Raw genomic sequence first — 21,126 nt, 5'->3', positions numbered from 1 at the left:
GGAGCAGACCATAATTAAATTTGAGTGAAAAAATATCGGAAGAATAGCAAAAACAAAGATAAGCAGGATAACTTTTGTACTAGTCTATGGTGCTCGAAGAATCTGTTTCCACGGCATGAGAGCTATGCGCAGCCACTGCGCAATTGCTGTTTCCTTGCTGCGAATTTGCACTGGCTTTGCACTGACCAGTGCGCAGTGATTTCAGTGCGAAGACGCCGTTTCCATGATTCGGAGAGGGCGCAACTCCGAAGCACTGCGCACCATGGAAACATAGTGAATGGCTTTTTGTGGTTTCCTTAACAACTACAGCAGCCGACTGATCAACATGAAGCTCAAAGTTCACAACGCTGACAACTTAACCGTGAGTTTTTGAAATATTATATGCAGCTTAGAGCACTTTTGAATTTCTTAGGTATACTTTAAAGATGTCAGCTAGACAAAATCTAGAAATAAATATAGTATCTACAATTTAAAAATCATTGATCTATTTTTATGTTTATTAAAACACTTAGCAAGAGAGACTCGTCTATAAATTGATGCTTACCCATAGACAACAGAATAGCTGCCCTCACATGTTACACTTGTACTTGTCTTACGATTGTGTTTTTGTAAAAATACATCAAGCATTACAGCTATGATTACTCAATATTGTTATCACACACAGAGTTAGTGATAATAAGGAACGCACTCTGACTTCTAAACGGAATAAGTCATCGACTGGCTATAAATAGGCTTTTTCACTATGTGCAACCTAGATTGAATGAATAAAATTAGTTTCTGTCTTGTGACTACTATTAAACTTCTTGGAAAATCTTTGTTACCCTTTTTACACTGTCTTGTCAAAATTAACCATCACCGAGTTTATCTGTAATTAATTAAATTTGTAGAAGTAAATCTGTCTTGATGCTGTGCAATTTCTGAAGCTCCTATATAAAGAATCTCGCGTATAAAAGTGACACTCACCTATAAATAATTGAGTAGCTGAGCTCAGTTATTACGCTTGTGTCTTGTGCTATGATTGTTTTATATACAAAATATCTGTGTTACCCGACACTGCCCGCATATAAAAAATCAGCTTATAAACCAGGAGACATAACGATAGTTGCTTGCCACTTGCTATTAGCCTAGAACATTGCCAATAGATAATTTGAGTGAGCTTCCTAATAAGAGCTACCGCTTCTCATAACATTACCGCCATCACTTTGCATCGTGACGGTAGCGTTTTTGCTCCCATATAGCGACATATATCGCCTAATGAATTCATCAAGCTCAGTTAGCTGAATTGGTAAGGTATTGAACTGATGCACCGGAGGGTCTGAGATCAAATCTTTTGCAATACGGATTCTTTATTCCAAGATTTTAATAGCTATATCTTGAACTGCCCACATACCATTTTTGAGAAACATATAGATATAAAAAGCATTAAAAGAATGATCACTTATGATTATTATCGCATACAGAGTTAGTGAAAGTAAGTAAAGCCGCCAAACCTCTAATAAGGCTAGGTCAGTGACTGGTGTGAATTTAGGTTCCTTTTCAATACTAAAGAATTATTATAAAGAAACCTATTACAAACATATACAGGGAGCATTTGTTTAGTTTTACGTTTGTCCAAAAAATTCTAAGTTATCTTCTTTTTGCTTCTTTTGGTAAGTGTTCAGTAGAAGATTTCCTAAGTAATCTAATAAGTTAATATAATTATTTCAGCAAACAATGAGTGCTTTAGCTATGTAAAACAAGTATTTGGTTATTGTAGCCTGAAAACATTTCAACATTATAAACTTGTCGAGAAGGGACCTTTTCCATTCAAGGGGCATCTCTTCCATTGGTTTATCAAGAATAAGGCTATTCAACTATGTAGATTATTGCGTATCATCCTGTACTCAAAACTAGGGAGCTACTATTAACTTCTCGTAAAATTGAGAGGATGTATTTTTATCTGTGAAGAATTCAAAAGCACTGCTAAAGAAAAGCAATCCATTTAAAGGCAAATGCAAAGTCTAAACTGCCCACTGTTGAAATTACCCTCCGTTAGAGCCCGCTGTTAAAACTACTTATCTCACCAAAAATAATTTGTGGCATAGTTGGCCAATTTTTCTCAAATAGCTATGCTGCAATTAAATTTTATTACGTAATCACTTCAACTATTATGCAATTTAATTTCATTAAAAAGGAATTATTAATCTTTATTTTAATCAATTATGAATAACTTTATCTGCAGTTTAGTTAAAAAAGAGCAAGAAATCTGCAGACACTACTTATCAGTTATTAAGTAAACGAATGTGCAGTTAAGTCTGTCGGATTTATACAAGGTCTGCTGGTTAAACCCTTTACAACTTATGCAAAACTATTATTTATTTTAATTGAAATAAGATTTGCAATACGCCCTAGTCACAACTTTTAAATTGACTATGAACTTGCTCAAAAATATACAATAGTTGTTAAAGATTTTTATCTTGCGATAATTCAAAATAAAAAGATCAAATAAAAAAAAATATATCAAAATACATAAAACTAAAGTATATCAAAATTTTTTTTTTTTAATGGCAACATATACCAAATAAAATCTTTTTTGACAGTTTCAAAAAAGTAAAGAGAGTAAATGAAATGAAAAAGCATGTAAATAATATACAAGAGTTGGATCCTTTGTAGTGACATAAAATAATCCTATACATGTATTACAGCCAGTCTGCAACTCAACATGGTTGGAAGTCTAAGCAGTTGACTTATTCCCATTAACTCTACATGTTTGTGTGTTTGCAATAACAAGGGGTTAAAACTCTAATTTGTGATTTATTTATCCACAAAATAATCACTGCGCATGACCTGAGTGTAAAACACGCGGCTAATGTGTTGTCCAAAGCTGAGCATTGCTCTTACCTATTAGTCTTTCTTGCTAAGTTTCACCTCTTTTGTCTTACTCAGCTAGCCGACGTTTGGCAGGCGGAGAGCATGCTTCGCTTGAGTGTGTTGTGTATCGATTGATTCCACAACAGTTTTGCGACTAAATTTTTTGCAATACTAATATAGGTTATGATAGACAGAATGAAGGCAGGCTGCAATCATATAGTCAGATTACAAGAATTCCACAGTAGTATTTTGTGGCATAAAAGGATATAAACTAGTAATATAAAACTCCATAATGTTCTGAAACTCTCTAATATACCCATCATAGACATAAAAGCCAAAAGTATGACATTGAATATTTTAGTTTTAAACTATTTTTAATGCAACATTATGTAAGCTTAATTAACTTTAAAACATTCATTAGAGTTTTATTATTTATACATAATTTTTATGTTTTATTTATTCCTATAAGTTATTATTTATATGTGTAAACTTTTAAATTGCATTGTAACTATCAACAAAATGATGTTATTTGTTACATGCAAAAAAAATTGAGATTGAAAATACAAAAATCAGATTTCTTTTGAGTGTGTTGAACAAAATTATTTTAAAAGTTCGTCCTTTAATAGTACTGCAAAGATGTAGGGATAGTGAATCAGAGGTTGTAGTAACATAAATCTCAAAACCTAAAAGACACGATGGTGGGTATGGTGTATTGCTGTCGAAGAGTAAACAACGATCATTGTCATATGTAGGAAAGGGTAAATAAAAATATTCTGTTGTCTAATCTCTTTTTTAATTAACTTCAAACTTGGCAAATTTTAACTCACAACTCGGATGAAAAATTACTTAGTTTACTTTTGAGTTAGCTATAAAAGGTTTGTTTTAGTTCCCGACAGTGACCATTTGCAATCGCAACTTCTAGAAACAGTCAAAGTCAAAAGGCTACTTACGAGATGACCAGATAAAAGTATTTGAAGATGTTCTAACAGACATCTATGACATGAGATCGGAATCACCACCACCTGAAGGAAAGTAAGTGCGTTCCAAAAGAGTCGGTAAGACACGGTGATGGGAGGGGCTAAATTTGAGTGATTGTGAAAAACTGTATTTATCTGTTTTCATATTTGAATTGTTTAGCTGCTATTAAGACTTTCAAAGTAATTAAAAATTTGGCTGCCTAAGGTAATGATATAAATAATATCATGATTGTGATAATGTATAATTGAATTAAACAGTTGGAAGCAATTTTTGTATAGTCAAATAGAACAACTTAATAAAGCACTTGTTAAATGATGGCCAGCCTATTGCTCATTTGCGAAGATTTGAATATTTCAAAATCCAATGATACTTTAAGCTATTGCTGTTCTAATTGCTTTCAACTTATAAATAGGTTATGAATCTAGTTTTAATAAAAAATACTCTTTCAAATTTTAGTTGGACTGTTTTCAATTAAAATTAAATTAAAATGATGAAGTTACTTTTTTGGCTATTCTAAATTGAATGTCATTTATAAAACTTAAATTATTATTCTCAGTTTTAAAAAGTATTCTTAGTTATTTGTTGCAATTATAATTAGCTAATTAGTTTTTTGCTGCATCAAGAGAGCTAAGGTTGTCATAGGTCAAAGTTCAACTGTTCCGAAACAGAGAATAGAGCAAAATTAGCCACATAAGATTAGGTCACATGACTTGCAGCAAATCTAGATTCGCTTGAAGAATGTGACAGCACTAAATTGAGTGTTTTTTTTCAGCAAACTTTCTATTTGTTCAGTTTGAAATCATTCTTATATAGATACAACCGGAGTGACCCATTGCTTGCTGATTTTCTAAAGATGAATGCGAGCATCATGGAACCCAATCTTCGTCAAATGGCCCATGAGTTGAATGAGACTATATTGGCTTGCTATATACGAAAAGAGCAAGTTCCTTGCCACAGTGTATTTGAACAGATTCAAACTGATGCAGGCAGATTATGAAAATGTTTTAAAGGACCATTAACATATCAAAACACTTATTCTTACAGAAACTTCTTAGCAATGCTTGTAATTGAAGAAAGACAGATCTGCTGAAGTAAAATGCATCACGGGTGAAGTTGACTAGTTATACATTACTTTGAACAATATTGCGCTCTCATGGGCTGCCTGACTATTGTGCAGTTCTTTGATGTTGGAGAATGTGGAGTATGACATTTGTTGCACAAAAAGCGGTTCCATGCCCTAGCCTGAATGTTTGTGAGTCGACGCAATGAAAATTTGATGACTGCAGACCCAGTAACTAGCTGCAGGATTCAACAATCCAATTTAAGATTTGTTGTCATTTCTAGAATGCAGCCAGTTTAAATTCCGTACTTTTTGGGAGTTGAACCCCCAACAGGTCTGCAGGTGGTTTGCAAGTCGGGTATTCTAAACTGCTCTGGTGGTTTGGTTAGCCATCACACTTGCTAAAAACGTGCGGTGGTAGAGTTATAGTCACCCATCACATTAGCAACATCTCTCCTTTATTTTAGTGTACAGGAGCAGTTCAAAACTGGATGCTTCATCTTAGAATTGAACTACTGACCTACCACTTTGCAGTCTGATTGCCTAACCATTACAGTACAGCTGCATTGTCATTATTGTCAAGCATATTTAGCAGTCAGTTGTGTAATGCAGACACTTAACCACTTCTAAAAGTTCTAAGGTTTCAAAATTTTAAAATATCTGCATGAAAAAAATAAAAACGTATAATACAGTTTTCTGATACTCATTTTTGGTGGTCTTAAATCTAGTTTAATATGACCAACATTTTGTGGCGATATAACTAGGCAAAAACCTCTAACAGCAAACTTTTAATAGAAAGTTTTCAAGTTTTTCATCTAAGTTTTGTTTGCCCGCCTTTGTTTGTTAAATTTTCAAAACAATGATTTTGTGAGCGAACGAAATACAAAAAAACACAAAACAAAGAAACAGGTGCAGTTTAAAAGATTAAAAACCTTACATGAAAATATCAAAGGATACATTTTAAAATACCTGCAATATAAAATGCTCAGTACAAATACAAATCTAATATCATGCTATCGCGTAGACACCAAATTCAGGCAACATTGGCAACGCACTGGACGTGGGCGACAAATTAAAAGTATAAAAATATATAATACATAAAATATAATATATACAATATAAATGTATAATATACATTTGTATTGTGTGTATTGTAGATTTATATTGCGTGTATAATTCTGTATAATATGTAATTTATAATATGTAGAATGTGTAATATGCAATATAGCAGGTAGAATGCATAATATACAATATACATCATATATCGTGCATAGTATATAATTTACATATATGGCATGCAATATTTAGGCTAATATATGAAATTTGTAATATATCATATGTAGTGTACAATATACAATTTATACTATATGTAATATATGAAAGAAAGCACATAATTTACAATACATAATAAGTAGTTTACCATGTACCATATACAGTATATAAAATGTAATACATAATATATAATGTACAATATTTAATATACATTATAAATATATAAAATATATAACTTGGTTCTGTTTGACTTTAGGCAAAATAATTTAGTTTTGGTTGAAATTTGTCTACGAATCTGTTTTACTAGGTTTGAAATATTGCAGGCTACTGCTACCAGTTCAATGGTGATGGCACACTGAGAGCTAACTCAGCTGGACTCCATGGAGGAGTTCAGTTTCATTTGGATGTCCTCTCATCTGAGTATTACTTTTGGCCCTACTCATACTCTGAAGGATTTATTGTGAGTAAATATTTGACTTTTTGAGGCAAGAATTTGGTAGGGTTTGGTTGTGCTTTGACACTAGGGTAAAATCATTAGGTGTGCCATTTATTTTAATTGCTTTTGTTCTACTTTTAAAAAAAAATTTGTGAAGGTTTTCTGGGTATATATATGTATATGCATATATTTATATATAATATATATATATGTATATGTATATATTTATATATAATATATATAATATATATAATATAGGTTATATGTAAATAATATTGTTATAATTGTATGACTATTATATATGACTATGACTATTATATTGTGATTAAAAATGCAAATCGAAAAATGCAAAAAACCTGAAATAAAAGAATTTTTTAAGTCTATACAAAAATTATAAAAAACTTTTTATAAATTTTTTAATAACCTTGTAAACTTTTTTTTAGACTAAATTACAGCAATTTGACATTAATTCTCAGCCAATCTATGATCTTAAAATTACTAAATTATGTTTTCACTAGCAATTCTAGTCAAAGGAAACATGCAACAAATTATGTGCACTTTTTGTTTTGAGTGTCAGAAGTACAGCAGACACCATCAGGTTTTGCTTTGATATCGATACCAGTTTTTGGCTGATCACTTTGTTCATCCATCAATATTTTTGCTGTATGACAAAATCGACTTATTGGAGTAGTTATGTAATCCAAATAACAAAAACAAATTTGATTAGTCTAGTGATTTAACAACTTTTGAACTGGTTAAATCAGTGTAAACTTTTATTTCTTGGTTTAATTAAGTTCTGAGTATTAAACATATTGACGGATGTTGAATTGCAAGGATTTTATAAGTGTTTGCAGCTATTTTGTGACACTTGCTGTCATTTGCTCTTACCAAGACATTCTACTAAATTTAATTTTACATAAGACCGGGCTACATAAAGAGCTGAGGTGTAGTCGTGATAATAAAAATACACTTTTACACACTGAATGCCAAAATTAAATACTCTTAAAATACTGACTGCTTAACAAACCACACACATAAAAATTATTTAAAAGTCTATAAAAATCTATTTGTGTCAAACGTGGTTCTGGAAATTTATTTTATGTGCTAGTGGGGACAGAAATTTTTGCTTTGATCAAATTGTGTTTATAATTGTGAATCATCTAAAATAAACTTACACAGACTCGTAGTAAAGTTCATCTGAAAGTGTGAGTATTGTTTGATAATTTGCAATTGGTTTTGAAGTACTGTAATTTGACTGCCAGAATGTTTAAAATTGAATCGTGGTTATCGTGGTTAAAACACTCAGATAAAAATCATGTGCCATGGCATCACTAGTTGCCACCGATGCTATGGATAATATCAGCTATTGCAGTCAAGTTGCAGTGCTACGCGCTTCTATTCTATTAGTATCTTTACAACAATTATGTCATAATCATTTTATTTTTATCTGAGCGTATTAACTGTTATCAAGTTTTGCCAATTTGAATTTTGAAATATTCAAGCAGTCAGATCACCTACAACATTAAAAACATTGGAAATGATAGTTAAATACTGGTGCTTTCTGATAACATCTACTAAAAGCATCTATGACATTTGAGTGAAGAGACCAAACTTCTATTTGTCATATTTTGACAATCATCAAAAACTTTTTTGGAAAAGCTAAAGTGATTAAATAATCAATGAGAGTGCCACCTCCTGAATTAATATTAAATAAATTTACTTAAAGCTGGAGAGATAAACATTTTATGTTTTTTGCAAAAGAGTAGCTGGTTTTTTTTGGGTTGGCGTATTTTTATTATTATAAACTTTATTACCAAGCCTTGTAATAGTTTAAATCTTGTCAAATGCAACAGCAGATTAAGTTACAAATATAGGTTAGTGTTTTTATTTAAGCGAATATCATTTGATTACTGTTTAAGAAAAACTTTAGTGCAGCAAAACACAAGGTGTTAGACAAATTCCAACAAATATAAGCTACCTAAATACCGACTAAAAATTTGGTTAAAAAGTCAAACATTTTGAGACTATTATTATATGCTGCCTAAATTACTAAGGCAGTCTTTTAAATTTGTAAGTGGTATGCAAAAATACTGATTTTATTATTGAGTACCAAAAATTTAGTTGGCAGCTTTTGATTGTATCGTCGATCAATAGCATTCAAAAAAATAAAGTTAAACTGGTTTAAAAGTGACCTCGAAACATGAAAAACTGTTATTCCCTTTGTGCGACCCTTTATTTAATATTTGATTTCAATGGTAGATCACTTTACATGATGCTAAGACAGTCCCATTAGTAACAGAACTGAGTTATGGAGTTGGTCCAGGCACAGATACAAACTTGGTTGTAATAAGGAAAGAAGTAAGTTAAGCTATGAGAGTTTAGAAAGTAACTTGACTATTACTTGTATGTATTGACTAAAGGTAACTTGACCACCAGCTACATGTATTGATTAAAGTACATGTAACTTGCCTTTTAGCTGTATGTATTGGTTAAAAGTAACTTGACTCCTAGTTGTATGTATTGATTAAAAGTAACTTGACTGCTAGCTGTATGTATTGATTAAAAGTAACTTGACTCCTAGCTGTATGTTTTGATTAAAGTAACTTGTCTACGAGCTGTATGTATTGGTTAAAAGTAACTTGACTACTAGCTGCATATATTGATTAAAAGTAAATTGACTACTAGCTGTATGTATTGATTAAAAGTAACTTGACTCTTAGCTGTATGTATTGATTAAAAGTAACTTAACTACTAGCCGGATGTATTGATTAAAAGTAACTCGACTCCTAGCCGGATGTATTGATTAAAAGTAACTTGACTAGTAGCTGTATGCATTGATTTAATATTAAATACTACTTGACTACTAGCTGTATGTATTGATTAAATATAACATGACTACTAGCTGAATGTATTGATTAAAAGTAAATTGACTCCTAGCTGTATGTATTGATTAAATGTAACTTGACTCCTAGCTGTATGCATTGATTAAAAGTAACTTGACTACTAGCTGTATGTATTGATTAAATGTAACTTGACTCCTAGCTGTATGTGTTGATTAAATGTAACTTGACCACTAAGTCAGTTTTGTTAGTCTCTCATGACAGCCTTATTGAGCCTTTTATATATAATTTTGTTATATACATTTACCAGCTATAGCTAAACATGGTGTGTTTTCACTATTCTAAATTAAGCAAAAAATAGGGTAAAGCATTGATTAGATAAATTTACCATTCTGCTTTGGCACAGCACCACCACCTAACAATTTATTAAGATATTCACACAACGTTGCAGGTGTATCACCTAATAGATTTTCTGATGCCAGCAATGTGTTTAGTACAGTTCATGAACAGTTTTATTTTTTAAAAATTTATAGTATTAAAAAAATTCTCACAGGTTTGTTTTGTAGGTTTTATCAGAAAGTATCAGTATTTTTCTATCATTTTCTTTTTCTTATGTTTGAGGCGATCTGATTGACAAGATGTTTTCAGATTAATTTTGATAAAACTCGGCTGTGATTAAAAACGCTGATAAAAAATATATATGAGATATGCCGTTACTAGTTGTTATCATTGCCATTGTTGGTATCAGCTATTGTATTTAAGTTGAAGCATTACGAGTCTCTATTCTGTCTCGATCTCTTTGAAATTATAGATGTCATAATCGCACTTTCAAGCGATTCATGTGTTTTAATTGCACTAAAGTTAAAATGAAGTGTAATCTTAAAAAATCTTGGCAGTCACATCACCTCAAATTTAAAAAACAAATGCAAATAATAAAAAAACACCAATACTTTCTGGTAAAATTTTCAAAAATTTTGTGTACATTCATCTTTAAGTATTTCTTATTTTACAGATGGTTCGTGTCCCTCCACCAGCTGATGACAACCAATCAAACTGCTTTGATGTAACCTCAGAAAAAAATCCGTTGCTGTTTTTTTCAAACTACTCTCTCTCTCTCTCTGGATGCTACTCTGAATGTCGATCTCTATTCGTCATACATCGGTGTGGCTGCAGAAAAATTTTGCATCCAGGTAAAAACCTTTGTCTAATTCAGTTGTCTTATTTCTGTTTTGGCACACTTTTTCTGCTTCACCATGATTTGTTTAATATGAACATGACAAAATTATATCAGGAAGTTATATCGTTACATGTAAAGCAAAAATGAAATAACAAAAATCAAAGATTTTTTGAGTGAGTTGAACGAGTGTTTTTAAAATTGGTAATCTAAAGGTATTGCTGAGGCGTTGAGGTTGTAAGTTTTAGGTTGTAGTTACAGAAACCTCATAAACTAAACTATATTATGGTGATTTCAATCAATCACGAAATATAAAATCATTTTTGCCATATTTGTGAAAGGATAAATACAAATATTCTAGACACAGGTTAAGCCGAGCTATGAAACTTGTCGCATAATTGTAGAAATGATAAAAATTAGGATAATGCTGTATTTAAATATTTTTCAATAGGGTTGCCGGAAGTGTGGCAAATGGAATATGTGATCGATCGTACCCAATCCTTTCTATAGCTTTCTATAAGAGAAATATCCTTCTATGTTATTGTATTATAAAACGGAGAAATGCATGCATATATCGACAACACTGATCAGATTACGAAGCACGATTTAGCAGTGAAACAACAGGTATTATTATGGGAAGCATAAATGGCCTTGGAAACTTACGAGTTACGATACTGCGTGAGGGCTAATTAAAGCACATTTGATTTCACACTTAAATAATAGATACTCAACTGATCTTCCAAATAATTTCCTTGAATTTAGAAGTTGCCGAGTCTGTCCATCCGTCTGTTTGCAGAAATTTTCAAAGAGCATCCTCGAGCACCTGAGAGCATTGTGAAAAAAATAATTTGCAGGATTTGAACTCAAATATCTGAGTTTTACAACCAAGCATGTCAACTTACTACCTGCTTACCACATACTAAAGTTCTGACAAGCTGTAATAAGTGAAGCGATATTGGCTTCTGCTATCTTTACAACTATGGGCTAAGCGAAAAACATAGTTTTTATTAACAGTGAGAGCAATTATCGTAAAACCTCTATTTGAATGCCATGAGGCTCAGTTTTTTAACCCTTCTCTTATAGTGGCATTTTATATTAGAGGTAACATTCAAGTAGAGAGTAGTGCTGCATTTTTCAGGTAAGTCATCAGAACTTTGGAAAGACAGCTTCCAAAGAGAAAATGATAAAAAATGGACTTTGATCCAAACAGTAACAACTGAAGACTTACCGTGCATACTCATATATAAGTCAAGTTTTTAGGAGAAGTCTTCAAGGGAAAGTTTTTGAGGTTGGCTCAAGTATGCCTATAAATGAGCAATGTTTATGAACATGTTGCTGCAGAGTCAAGTAGGACATAAATATGAAAAGAAAACACAGTTATTATAGATGCAATATACATATCGCGGTATGAAGCCTTAACAAATACTAATATTATTAGTGCTTTATCATATAAATGCAGAAGTTAATTCACAAAATTACGAATGTCAAATATCAGTGAAATACAATGCATACGATGTATTACTTGTCAACAAACTTATGAAAAGTATTTCAATTATAAAAAAAGCTGTCGTCATCGTTGTACAATACTGCCATCGGCTGGTTTTAAATTTAACAAGTGATGCATTTGAACAAATGGAAAGCAAAAACTTACAACTAAAGATTAAGAATAGACCTAGCATTGTAAATATTTTATTTTGTTTAATCACAGTAGCAATTTGTAGTGGAAAGCAGTTAACCTGCGTTTAGCATGTGGTCATTGCAAAGACAGCTATCGAAAGTGAGTCAACCCAAACCACGTTTGAAACATGTTGAAGAACTATATTTATCATATCGCATAAAAAGTAATGTTTGGATTCTTGATGAAAAACTTGATTTATAATTGATATAATGTTTCAAGAATATTCTGCAATAGTGTGGTCAACTTATACATGAGTAATACATTTAATAATGCAAATTTTTGCCTTTAAATTACATATCGACTTTTATATGAGATCGACGAATTATGATTATATAGGGTAATTGTTATTAATGTAACCGAGTTAATATTAGTACAATTTTGTTGACACCTTTGTAATGATAACTTTCTATTATAGGTTCTAAAAGATCAACAAATGTTGAGCTGGCGGTCAAATAAAGGTGTCGTTCAGTTAAAGGGTGGTGCTCTGTTTTCCAGTTATTTTCTTATAGTGGCGTTGAATAGAGGTGGTGTTCAAATAAATGTTGCATTCAAATAGAGGTTTCACTATAGGTCTGCCTGCTAAATTATCTTCTAATTAGTGGGCTCTCTAAAAGCCTTTACTCAAATAAAAGATTTGTCTGTGTATCTGTCTGAAGCCACGCTTTGAGGTTCAAAAAAGAATTCCATTCAATGGGATTAGAACTCACAACCCGGAGATTGGTCACTAACACTCTACCACCTGCACCAATTGAATACCTTGCCACATTCTGGAGTCTTTACTATAATAAGATGAGTGTATGTCCATCTGTCCAAAGCCATGCTTATTGGTTAAGAAAAAAGAGTGCATCACACAAGAACCAAAGAAGGATATTCAGATTCTCAACCGGGCACACTAAAATCTGCGCCACGCGACTATCTTGCGGCATAATGGAATAACTGTGCACATAACTATTACCCATAATGATGCTTCACAGCACATGGTTCTGCCAGGGTACTAGTCTGTGTAACTGTGTAGTTAGTTAAGTATTAGTCATGCCGATCTCTCTCAGCGTAGCAGGCTGCTACGGTACTAGTGTAAATGATTTTGCCGACCTATACTCAAGCCCGATCTAGCTTGTAATAAATGTTGCATAAATGTGAGAGAAATGAGTGTAGTTTTATGTTCATTTTAGTCCGAAGAAAATTTCATTAGTCATGGAGCTGTGACTACTCTGCCCTCCTGTTGAAAGCGTTCCCTATAAATTTATATATTTTGCCCCGTCCAGATAATTGAGCCAGATCAGAGGCTGTATAAGAATAAAGAGTAATGGCTAATAAGTTGGCTTGGTTACGGCCAAACCAACAAATTATTAGCAATGAGACAGCTAATAAAGAAGAAGGACACAATATGCAAAATATATATAGGATTAATTATGTGAATATATATATAATAGGGATAATACAGTAAACATAAATCCGTGGCCTGGCACCCGCCACACTAGTATCAATAATTCTTCAAACACGCACAATGTTTTTACATAAAAGGGCTACTAAACAGTTTAACCAAAACTCTAGCAGTAAAGATATCCGATGTGTGAGAAAAGTCACCTATTAATTTTCAGACAATGAAATATAACTTTTATTATGTTTGTAGAAGTGATCAAGTCAGACGTTTGCCCATTTCGAGAGGCTGTCAATTGCATCAGGCCAACAGAATGTAAGCTCTTCCTTGAGTGAATGTTTCTTCCACTTTAATTCTACAAGAGTCTTATAAATGATTAGAGAGATCTTTCAGCAGGAAACATTTATAATTTTACACATTTTCTTACTGTCAACAACCAGCCCTATGACTTGTGATGGTTCTTTTGACAGTCGTAACCAGGTGGTTGACAGTCATAACCAGGTGTTTGACAGTCGTAACCAGGTGTTTGAAATCAATGGTAGGTGACTGCCAACAAAATGGCCTAGCATAAACTCACCAATTTTGTATTTTGTTTTTTTATTTTTATATTTATATTGTGTGTATTTATATATATTTTTATATAGTGTATGTTGCTTTTACCATTTTGAACTACATGTATGTGGTTGGTTTTCGTACATAAATAATTTTACTTGAAGTTCAACTTTGACAAAATTCTAATAGATTTTATCAGAATGTGTCTGTATATTTTGAAAATTTTTGATCGTGGTTTATGTGTGAGATGATCTGACTAACAGGATGTTTTAAGATTCAAAACTATTGGCAAATCATCAGAAAAAAAACATGTAAAAGGATGTCACTAGTTGATATCGGTTATTGCGTTCAAGTTGCAGGTTTACACGTCTCTATTCCGTCGGTCTCTTTGCAATTGTATACGTCATAATCGCACTTTACTCTGATCTGAACATTTTAACCGTTGTCAAAATTTTTTCTATGTTAATCTTAAAACACTTTTGGTAGACAGATCACCTTGAACATAAAAAAAACTACTGCAAATGCTAGCAAAATATCGATAATTTCCGATAAAATATACTTATTATTATGTGTGAATTCATTTTTAACTGACTTGGTGTGCAAGTAACTTGTAAGGATATCATTAGGTTTTGTGAAATTAAAAGCTCCTGCTAAATATAAAATCATCCTCTTTTCTGAATCATCATTTTGTTTTGATTAATATTTTGATTACATAAATAATTCTACTTAAAGATGAACCTAACATAAAATTCTAGCATATTTTATCAAAAAGAATTTGGCATTTTCCCATCATTAGCAATTGAATTTGATGCTTGAAGTGGTATATGATGGCCAAAATGCTTCAAGATTAAAACTTATTGAGCAAGATTAAACAAAATCCTTTTTAAATTTTATATTCAAATTTTATATTTTGCAAGTAACAAATAAATTGACAACTGTTGCTATTTTAGACGAATTTTACTCAAACTCAGCACACTTGAAGAAATGCAGTTGCAGACCCGTCTGCGATGAAATAGTGTGTTCCGCCGGTATCTCCAGCAGCAGATTCCCGAGTGGGCACTACGTGAAGCGGGCAAACATATCAACAGGTAACAACATTGTGCTAGTTTCATAGGTATAACTGTCAGCAAGCCGTACCATTATTGCATAAATTTAGTAAAGGTTTTGGAGAGATTTCAAAGAAATGTATTGAAGCTTTTGATACCTCCTAATCTGGCGCCGGTAGCTTATAGACAAAGATTTAGATACATATCTTTACTGAAACTACCTGAAAGCTAAAGATAATTAATTTCTATCAGAATAGAACTGTACAGAAAAGGCCAGTTGCAAAATAAAAAGCAAATCTAGTCAAAAGCCCAGGACTGATACTCCCTCACCAAAAGGCCCATTAGGCTTGGCCCAAAATCCCAATTTTTGGGGGTTTTTAGACCGTGGGGCATTGTCAGTAAACTTGCTACTTTAGGGGGGTTTCCACAGCCAAGCAAGTAAAAGGGCCCATGCTCATTAAGATTTTATTCAGTCAAAGTAATGCCAAGAAATTGCATCGAAATTCAAGTCCTCATTTGAATGCAGATTGCATTAAAATCTGCATGCTTGCTGACGGAAAAGGGAAAAGAGACAGGCGACACTGCATCATCTTAGCAACCTTTTAGCAATAAACTCAGAATGAATGATATGCTATTTCTTTCATTGATATTCTTTTTTTTTTGTAAATGAAAATGATGATATGATGGTCGATATTTGGAATCAGTTTTATTAACCCTTTTGCAGGCATAGCAACATTTTTGTCATTTTACGATACTGATGCTAGTGGCCAGAGCGCTATTATGTTGCCGCAAAAATGGTTTTTATAAATTGCTTTATGGTTAGCTAATTGCCTTGTTTTGTTTAATTTTTTCACCAATAGTAAACTAAAATATATTTGTTTCTGTTAGCAACCAAAATTAAGCCGTTTTCACAAAAAAAGAACATTTTGCCATACTAAACAAACGAAAAATCCGAAGTAAAAGCGTATTTAAATAAAATTGGGAATTTTGTTTGTAGCTTGTTTCTGTTTTATTAATGCATAAATAATATTGGATATTTAGCGGGGTGTGGAACCTGGGCGCCCTCTAGGGAACTCCCAGTGTTTAGGGGTGTATTTCAAATTGGCCAACCAGGTGATTGGGGGTACAATATCCAAATTTAAATTGACCAACCAGGTGATTGGGATATAATATCCAAACTCAAATTGACCAACCAGGTAATTGGGTTTAGAATATCCAAGTCTGGGACTATCTAGGTGGTTGTTTTTTTCAGAGTATCAACCCTGGGGTCAAAAGGAGCTTGTACAAAGTTTTAGTCAATTTTATCCAAAGATATCGGTATATTTTTTTATCAGTTGCGACTGCTTTTGATTTTTTAGGGTTGTGACTCCAATATGTTTTAGGATTAAAGTCCATAAAACTTGATCGCGATTAAATTGTTAAGATAAACCCAAAGTGTTATTATGATATCTATAGTTGCGAGGAGATCGACAGAATAGAGACGCACAACGCTGGAACTTGAAAGCAATAGCCGATATCAACTATAGCATGATAGCAACTAGCAACCCCGTTTTAGCATCTTGACTTCATTGACGTCATACTGACTTTGTACAGACAGCTCCGGGTGTGGCAAAATAGTTGGGAAGAGTATTGAGGTAATTGAGTAATTATCCATGTTTTCATAGGTTTATTTGGTGAAGCTAGATCAACGCTGCTGGTCGACTGTTTGTGGCAAAGTAACAAATCCTGTCACTCAAGTAATTATGACTAACAGTAAATTGATATTGACAAAAAATATGTTTTAGTTAATACTTATGCTGATTCTAAATAGATACACAGCCTGATAATACTGCCAAAATATGTTTGGGTTATAATCAGCTGATGCCGTATGACCTTGCCAAAAGTTGCCTTACATATTGACACATTAATCAAAAAGTGTGCTTTGGTTCTATAACTGCTTTCAATATTCAGGCTCAGGTCAGGTTGCTATCTGCTACTGGTACCATGTAAACCAGTACCACCTGTTTTATGGTCAACACTTCGGCGACTAAACTGGTCACCCAACTCTCTATGAAAATGGGGTTTGAGCTGCTGCCTTGCAGAATGCGTTAGGCAACCCTAAACTAACACAAAGGGTCTGTGAGCACCCTACTGGAAGGGCAAATGAAACATCAGCGGTTAACTGCCAGCTTGCTGCAGCCAGGTGTTTCTCTAGTCATCAAAGTTGCCTTGAAATTGGGTACAGGAACAGCTGGTCAAGTAATAAGGGCTCTACTGGAACCTCAACACCCACAGTTTCTGCTTGCAATCTGTCAAAGTTTGCTGATCTCACATTGGATTCACGAGCCACCTGAGAGTGCACTAGCTACCAAGCAGACATTGTACTCGTTAATCAAAAGATTGCAGTATCTCTCTATCTACTTTTAGTATTGATGTTATCCCCTCCTTGTTGTTTTCTCATTCAGGGGTTCAGACATACCTGAACAAGTTGTTAGATTTACTGAAATATTCAAAACTTTTATAAAATTTACATACATAAGTTCAACAAATAGGCCTATGTCAGTGGCTCAGTATAAAAGGATCGTCAGGCTACTGCATAATATAGCTTATGTTACCATATGCTGAATTTGTGAGTCACACAAAATAAAGAACGAGAAACTGGTGACGTTTGACCACCCATAAGAAATGTTTCTTTTATTTTTTGTTGTCCTGTGAGATAGACAGTGGTCTACTGTTTATCATGTTTATTATGTGAAAATAATAGATTGGCATTCTATTGATCAAACTGTGTCTACAAACATTTTCATGTTTCGCAGCAGAAGAGATTGAGAAGATTGGGAGAGACAGGCTTCTTGTTAGCATATTCTATGGCCAGATGTCCTACGAAAAGGTTGAGGAAACCTTTGCTTATACTCCACCAGATTTAATTGGTGAGATATACTATCTCACCACCATATTACATATTATATTGTTATGTTAGACATAATATGTTATATGCTTTTCAGTTATGAATTGTTATATTACAGAATATATCAATATTATATTATTTAAACATATTATATTACCTTTTATACTCGCAGTTAGGTCGCACTTTCTTTTAACGAACAAGCTGCCATAACTAGAGTGGTGAATTTTCCACTGGAATAAATGGTAGACTGCACAGCTCTAATAACCAAGTAGAGCCAAGCGGTGATTTTACTGACTCAGAAGTATAACAGTATTAGTTTGTCGCACTTTATTAAGCTTTTCAAGCCTTTTTATTCATAAATTAAATAGTACACATATTTATGAAGGCTTTCTACTGGCCTACTGACATGATGCTGCTAGAAATTCTCAAACTGAACCAGCACAGTAGTCCTATTCCTCTTTTAAGCGATGCCAACCAATGGTGGGTGATGAGAGACCTTGACCTTTATACTATAGTTCCCTTTATATTTTTTATACTTTTATAGTTCATGGTGGCATTCCTATTATCTGTGCGCATAAAATATTTGCTTTGTCCAATGCTGTATCATAAAGTGTAGTTAATAAGCTTATAAATTAGGTTTTTATATCAATAAGATTGTATTACACCCGCCATTTATGTTTGTTTACTTTTGGCATTTACCGTATCTTCAATATATAATGATATTATTCTAATCTAAATAAATCTAAATTTCTAACAACTTGCAAGTTACAATGAAATCTGGCATAGATGTCTGATAAAAATCTATGCCAGAATCATTTTTGGTAGAATAGACATTGCAATTCTACACTCAGATTATATTGCCACCTATCCATAGAACAAACCCTTTACCCACTTTGATAATGAGAAACTAGGGTACCTATGTACCGTTGTGGCCTATAAACTAAGGTACTTATGTACCAATGTGACCTATAAACTAGGGTACCCATGTACGGTTGTGACCTATAAACTAGTGTACTTATGGACCAATGTGACTTATAACCTAAAGTACCTATGTACCAATGTGGCCGAATAACAAATACATTATATTCATACTGTCGCCCACTTCATTTTGCTATTCAGAGAAATTGCTGTTGATAGAAATGTGCAATCATAGCGAAGCCTGTCAGTCTATAATAGCAACACACACAGCTAATCCTGACTTATCATACATAGTAGCTTTGTTTTGTGATAGAAAGATAAAAATTTATTCAAACTTTCACTAAAATATTTGGTTTCTAACTGTTGGTTGCAAATGCTTTTATTTCATTATACTATGGGCTTTCTTTGCTGTAAATAAAATAATTATTTCTAAATTTCTAAATCGCTCGTTTGTAAAGTTTTGGTTTGCTTATTTTTTTACAAAATTTCATTTAGATATTAAGCCATTTTATTAAATTGGTGTTAGATTCTCTATAGTTGTCTCAAGCATTTAATTTTCATAACCAGAATGAAACTTGTGCCAAGTTTTAGAAAAAAGATTTCATAAGAATTTTTCTATCATCATAACATCATTTCGAAAGTATTTTTCTTTTGATCGTTTTAACTGCAATCAGGTTTTATCGATTTTAATTTTGAAATACTTTGCAATCAGATCACTTCAAACATCAAAAACAATGATAAATGCAAATGATAAAACATGCCAATACTATTAGTTAAAATCTACTACAGTGCAAAGTGTGTCACTTTTAACAAACACTGATCATCCATTTCCATTATTCATTCAAAAGAACCGTCTTTATTGGCAGTTGTAAGGTGTGGATGGATCTATTTGCTGTCGCCATTGGTAAAAAAGAATTTTGATTTTTTGGCTATAACGAGAAGCGTAGTACATCTATAGAAAACATCTAAAGAAATAAATTTAGTAGCAACAGTGTTAAAACAAACTTATTTTTTTAAAAGCACAATTTTTTAAGGGCTGGCCATTGGACATTAGTTTGTTGACAGATAAAAAAACAGCTATAAGTGAGATAAATCAACATCTAAAAAACGTTCGTGTTGCTGCTGCATGCTGAAGTTGTTTCTACGCTAGCCAACACACTTTTATAAAGTTTTGACTAATTACTGTGACTGACATTTTGCTTCCCAAATAAAAGCATGAATGGATCTGTACCACTTAATGATTATAATCATGCAGATTATTGTTGATGGCTATTAGAGAGAGCTTTGTCTACATGAAGGAGATAGAATGAAACTTGATCTGCTCCAATTGATAGACAGAAACAGACCTTCGCTTTTATTAAGTTTAGTATTTATAGAGATTAGGATTACTATTATTATTAATTATTAGCGTAGACACGGATAAAAATATTTCCACAACTTAAAATCAATTAATTGTTCTTTCAGCTAAGCTTGGAAGCACTCTTGAATTTTGTGTTGGAGCAAGCCTGCTCACTATCTGTGAGTTCATTGAGCATGGAATTCTCTCCCTTGTCGTAGCATTGTCAATGAGATGGCCAAGAAAACTCCAGCAAACTGAGGTCAAACCATTCACAGACCCTCAGAAATAAGTTTGTGTTTTCACAACTTGATGTTGTTCCCTAAGTTTATTTATTTCACGTCTAGTTTTTATTAATAAATGCGCTATGATGATTTGTGAAAGGTCGTACTATTTTCAATACAAATGCGGCATTCCTTAGAGTGCACAACAGACTGAAAATTTGAAACTTGTCCATGTGCCTTACAATTTTGTAAAGCCAAGTCATTCCCAACATTCATGAAAATGTAATGTTTGTAGCCTGTGTTTGCTACAACCTTCCTAAACGTCAAAAGTTTTTTTACTAATTTTACTTACATTTAAAAATCCAACCTTTCATCTTTAAAAACAGATTTCTCAGGTTGTTGTGTTGAACATATTTACCAACAACGCCTTTGATAAAAAGCTGTCTTTCAGGTTTAACTGCATCGGTTTTAATTCTGAAAACAGGTTTCAGAAG

General features: G+C 32.8%; 1 protein-coding gene across 1 annotated transcript; it reads left to right on the top strand.

The window, feature by feature from the left end:
* The first annotated feature begins 277 nt into the window (after nucleotides 1-277).
* LOC137402741 (acid-sensing ion channel 1C-like) lies at nucleotides 278-20,700 on the top strand. The gene is made up of 9 exons (XM_068089245.1): nucleotides 278-361; nucleotides 3,773-3,882; nucleotides 4,642-4,814; nucleotides 6,484-6,620; nucleotides 10,449-10,597; nucleotides 14,140-14,207; nucleotides 15,172-15,309; nucleotides 18,063-18,176; nucleotides 20,537-20,700. Exons 1-9 carry the CDS (start codon nucleotides 278-280, stop codon nucleotides 20,698-20,700), a joined length of 1,137 nt encoding a protein of 378 aa, XP_067945346.1.
* The last annotated feature ends 426 nt before the right edge of the window (nucleotides 20,701-21,126 follow it).

This window comes from Watersipora subatra, chromosome 8 (assembly GCF_963576615.1).
Source record: "Watersipora subatra chromosome 8, tzWatSuba1.1, whole genome shotgun sequence".
Classification (NCBI taxonomy): Eukaryota; Metazoa; Bryozoa; class Gymnolaemata; order Cheilostomatida; family Watersiporidae; genus Watersipora; species Watersipora subatra.
Note: the sequence above shows the minus strand (reverse complement) of the source record. Positions and strands in the feature narration are given on the sequence as shown.

Excerpts from the sequence above, each read along its gene's own strand:
- LOC137402741 (XM_068089245.1), top strand. The coding sequence starts at position 278 with ATGGCTTTTTGTGGTTTCCTTAACAACTACAGCAGCCGACTGATCAAC. Across the intron at positions 4,815-6,483 it reads ACAGATTCAAACTGATGCAG|GCTACTGCTACCAGTTCAAT; the intron begins GCAGATTATGAA and ends GAAATATTGCAG. Across the intron at positions 15,310-18,062 it reads GCGGGCAAACATATCAACAG|CAGAAGAGATTGAGAAGATT; the intron begins GTAACAACATTG and ends CATGTTTCGCAG.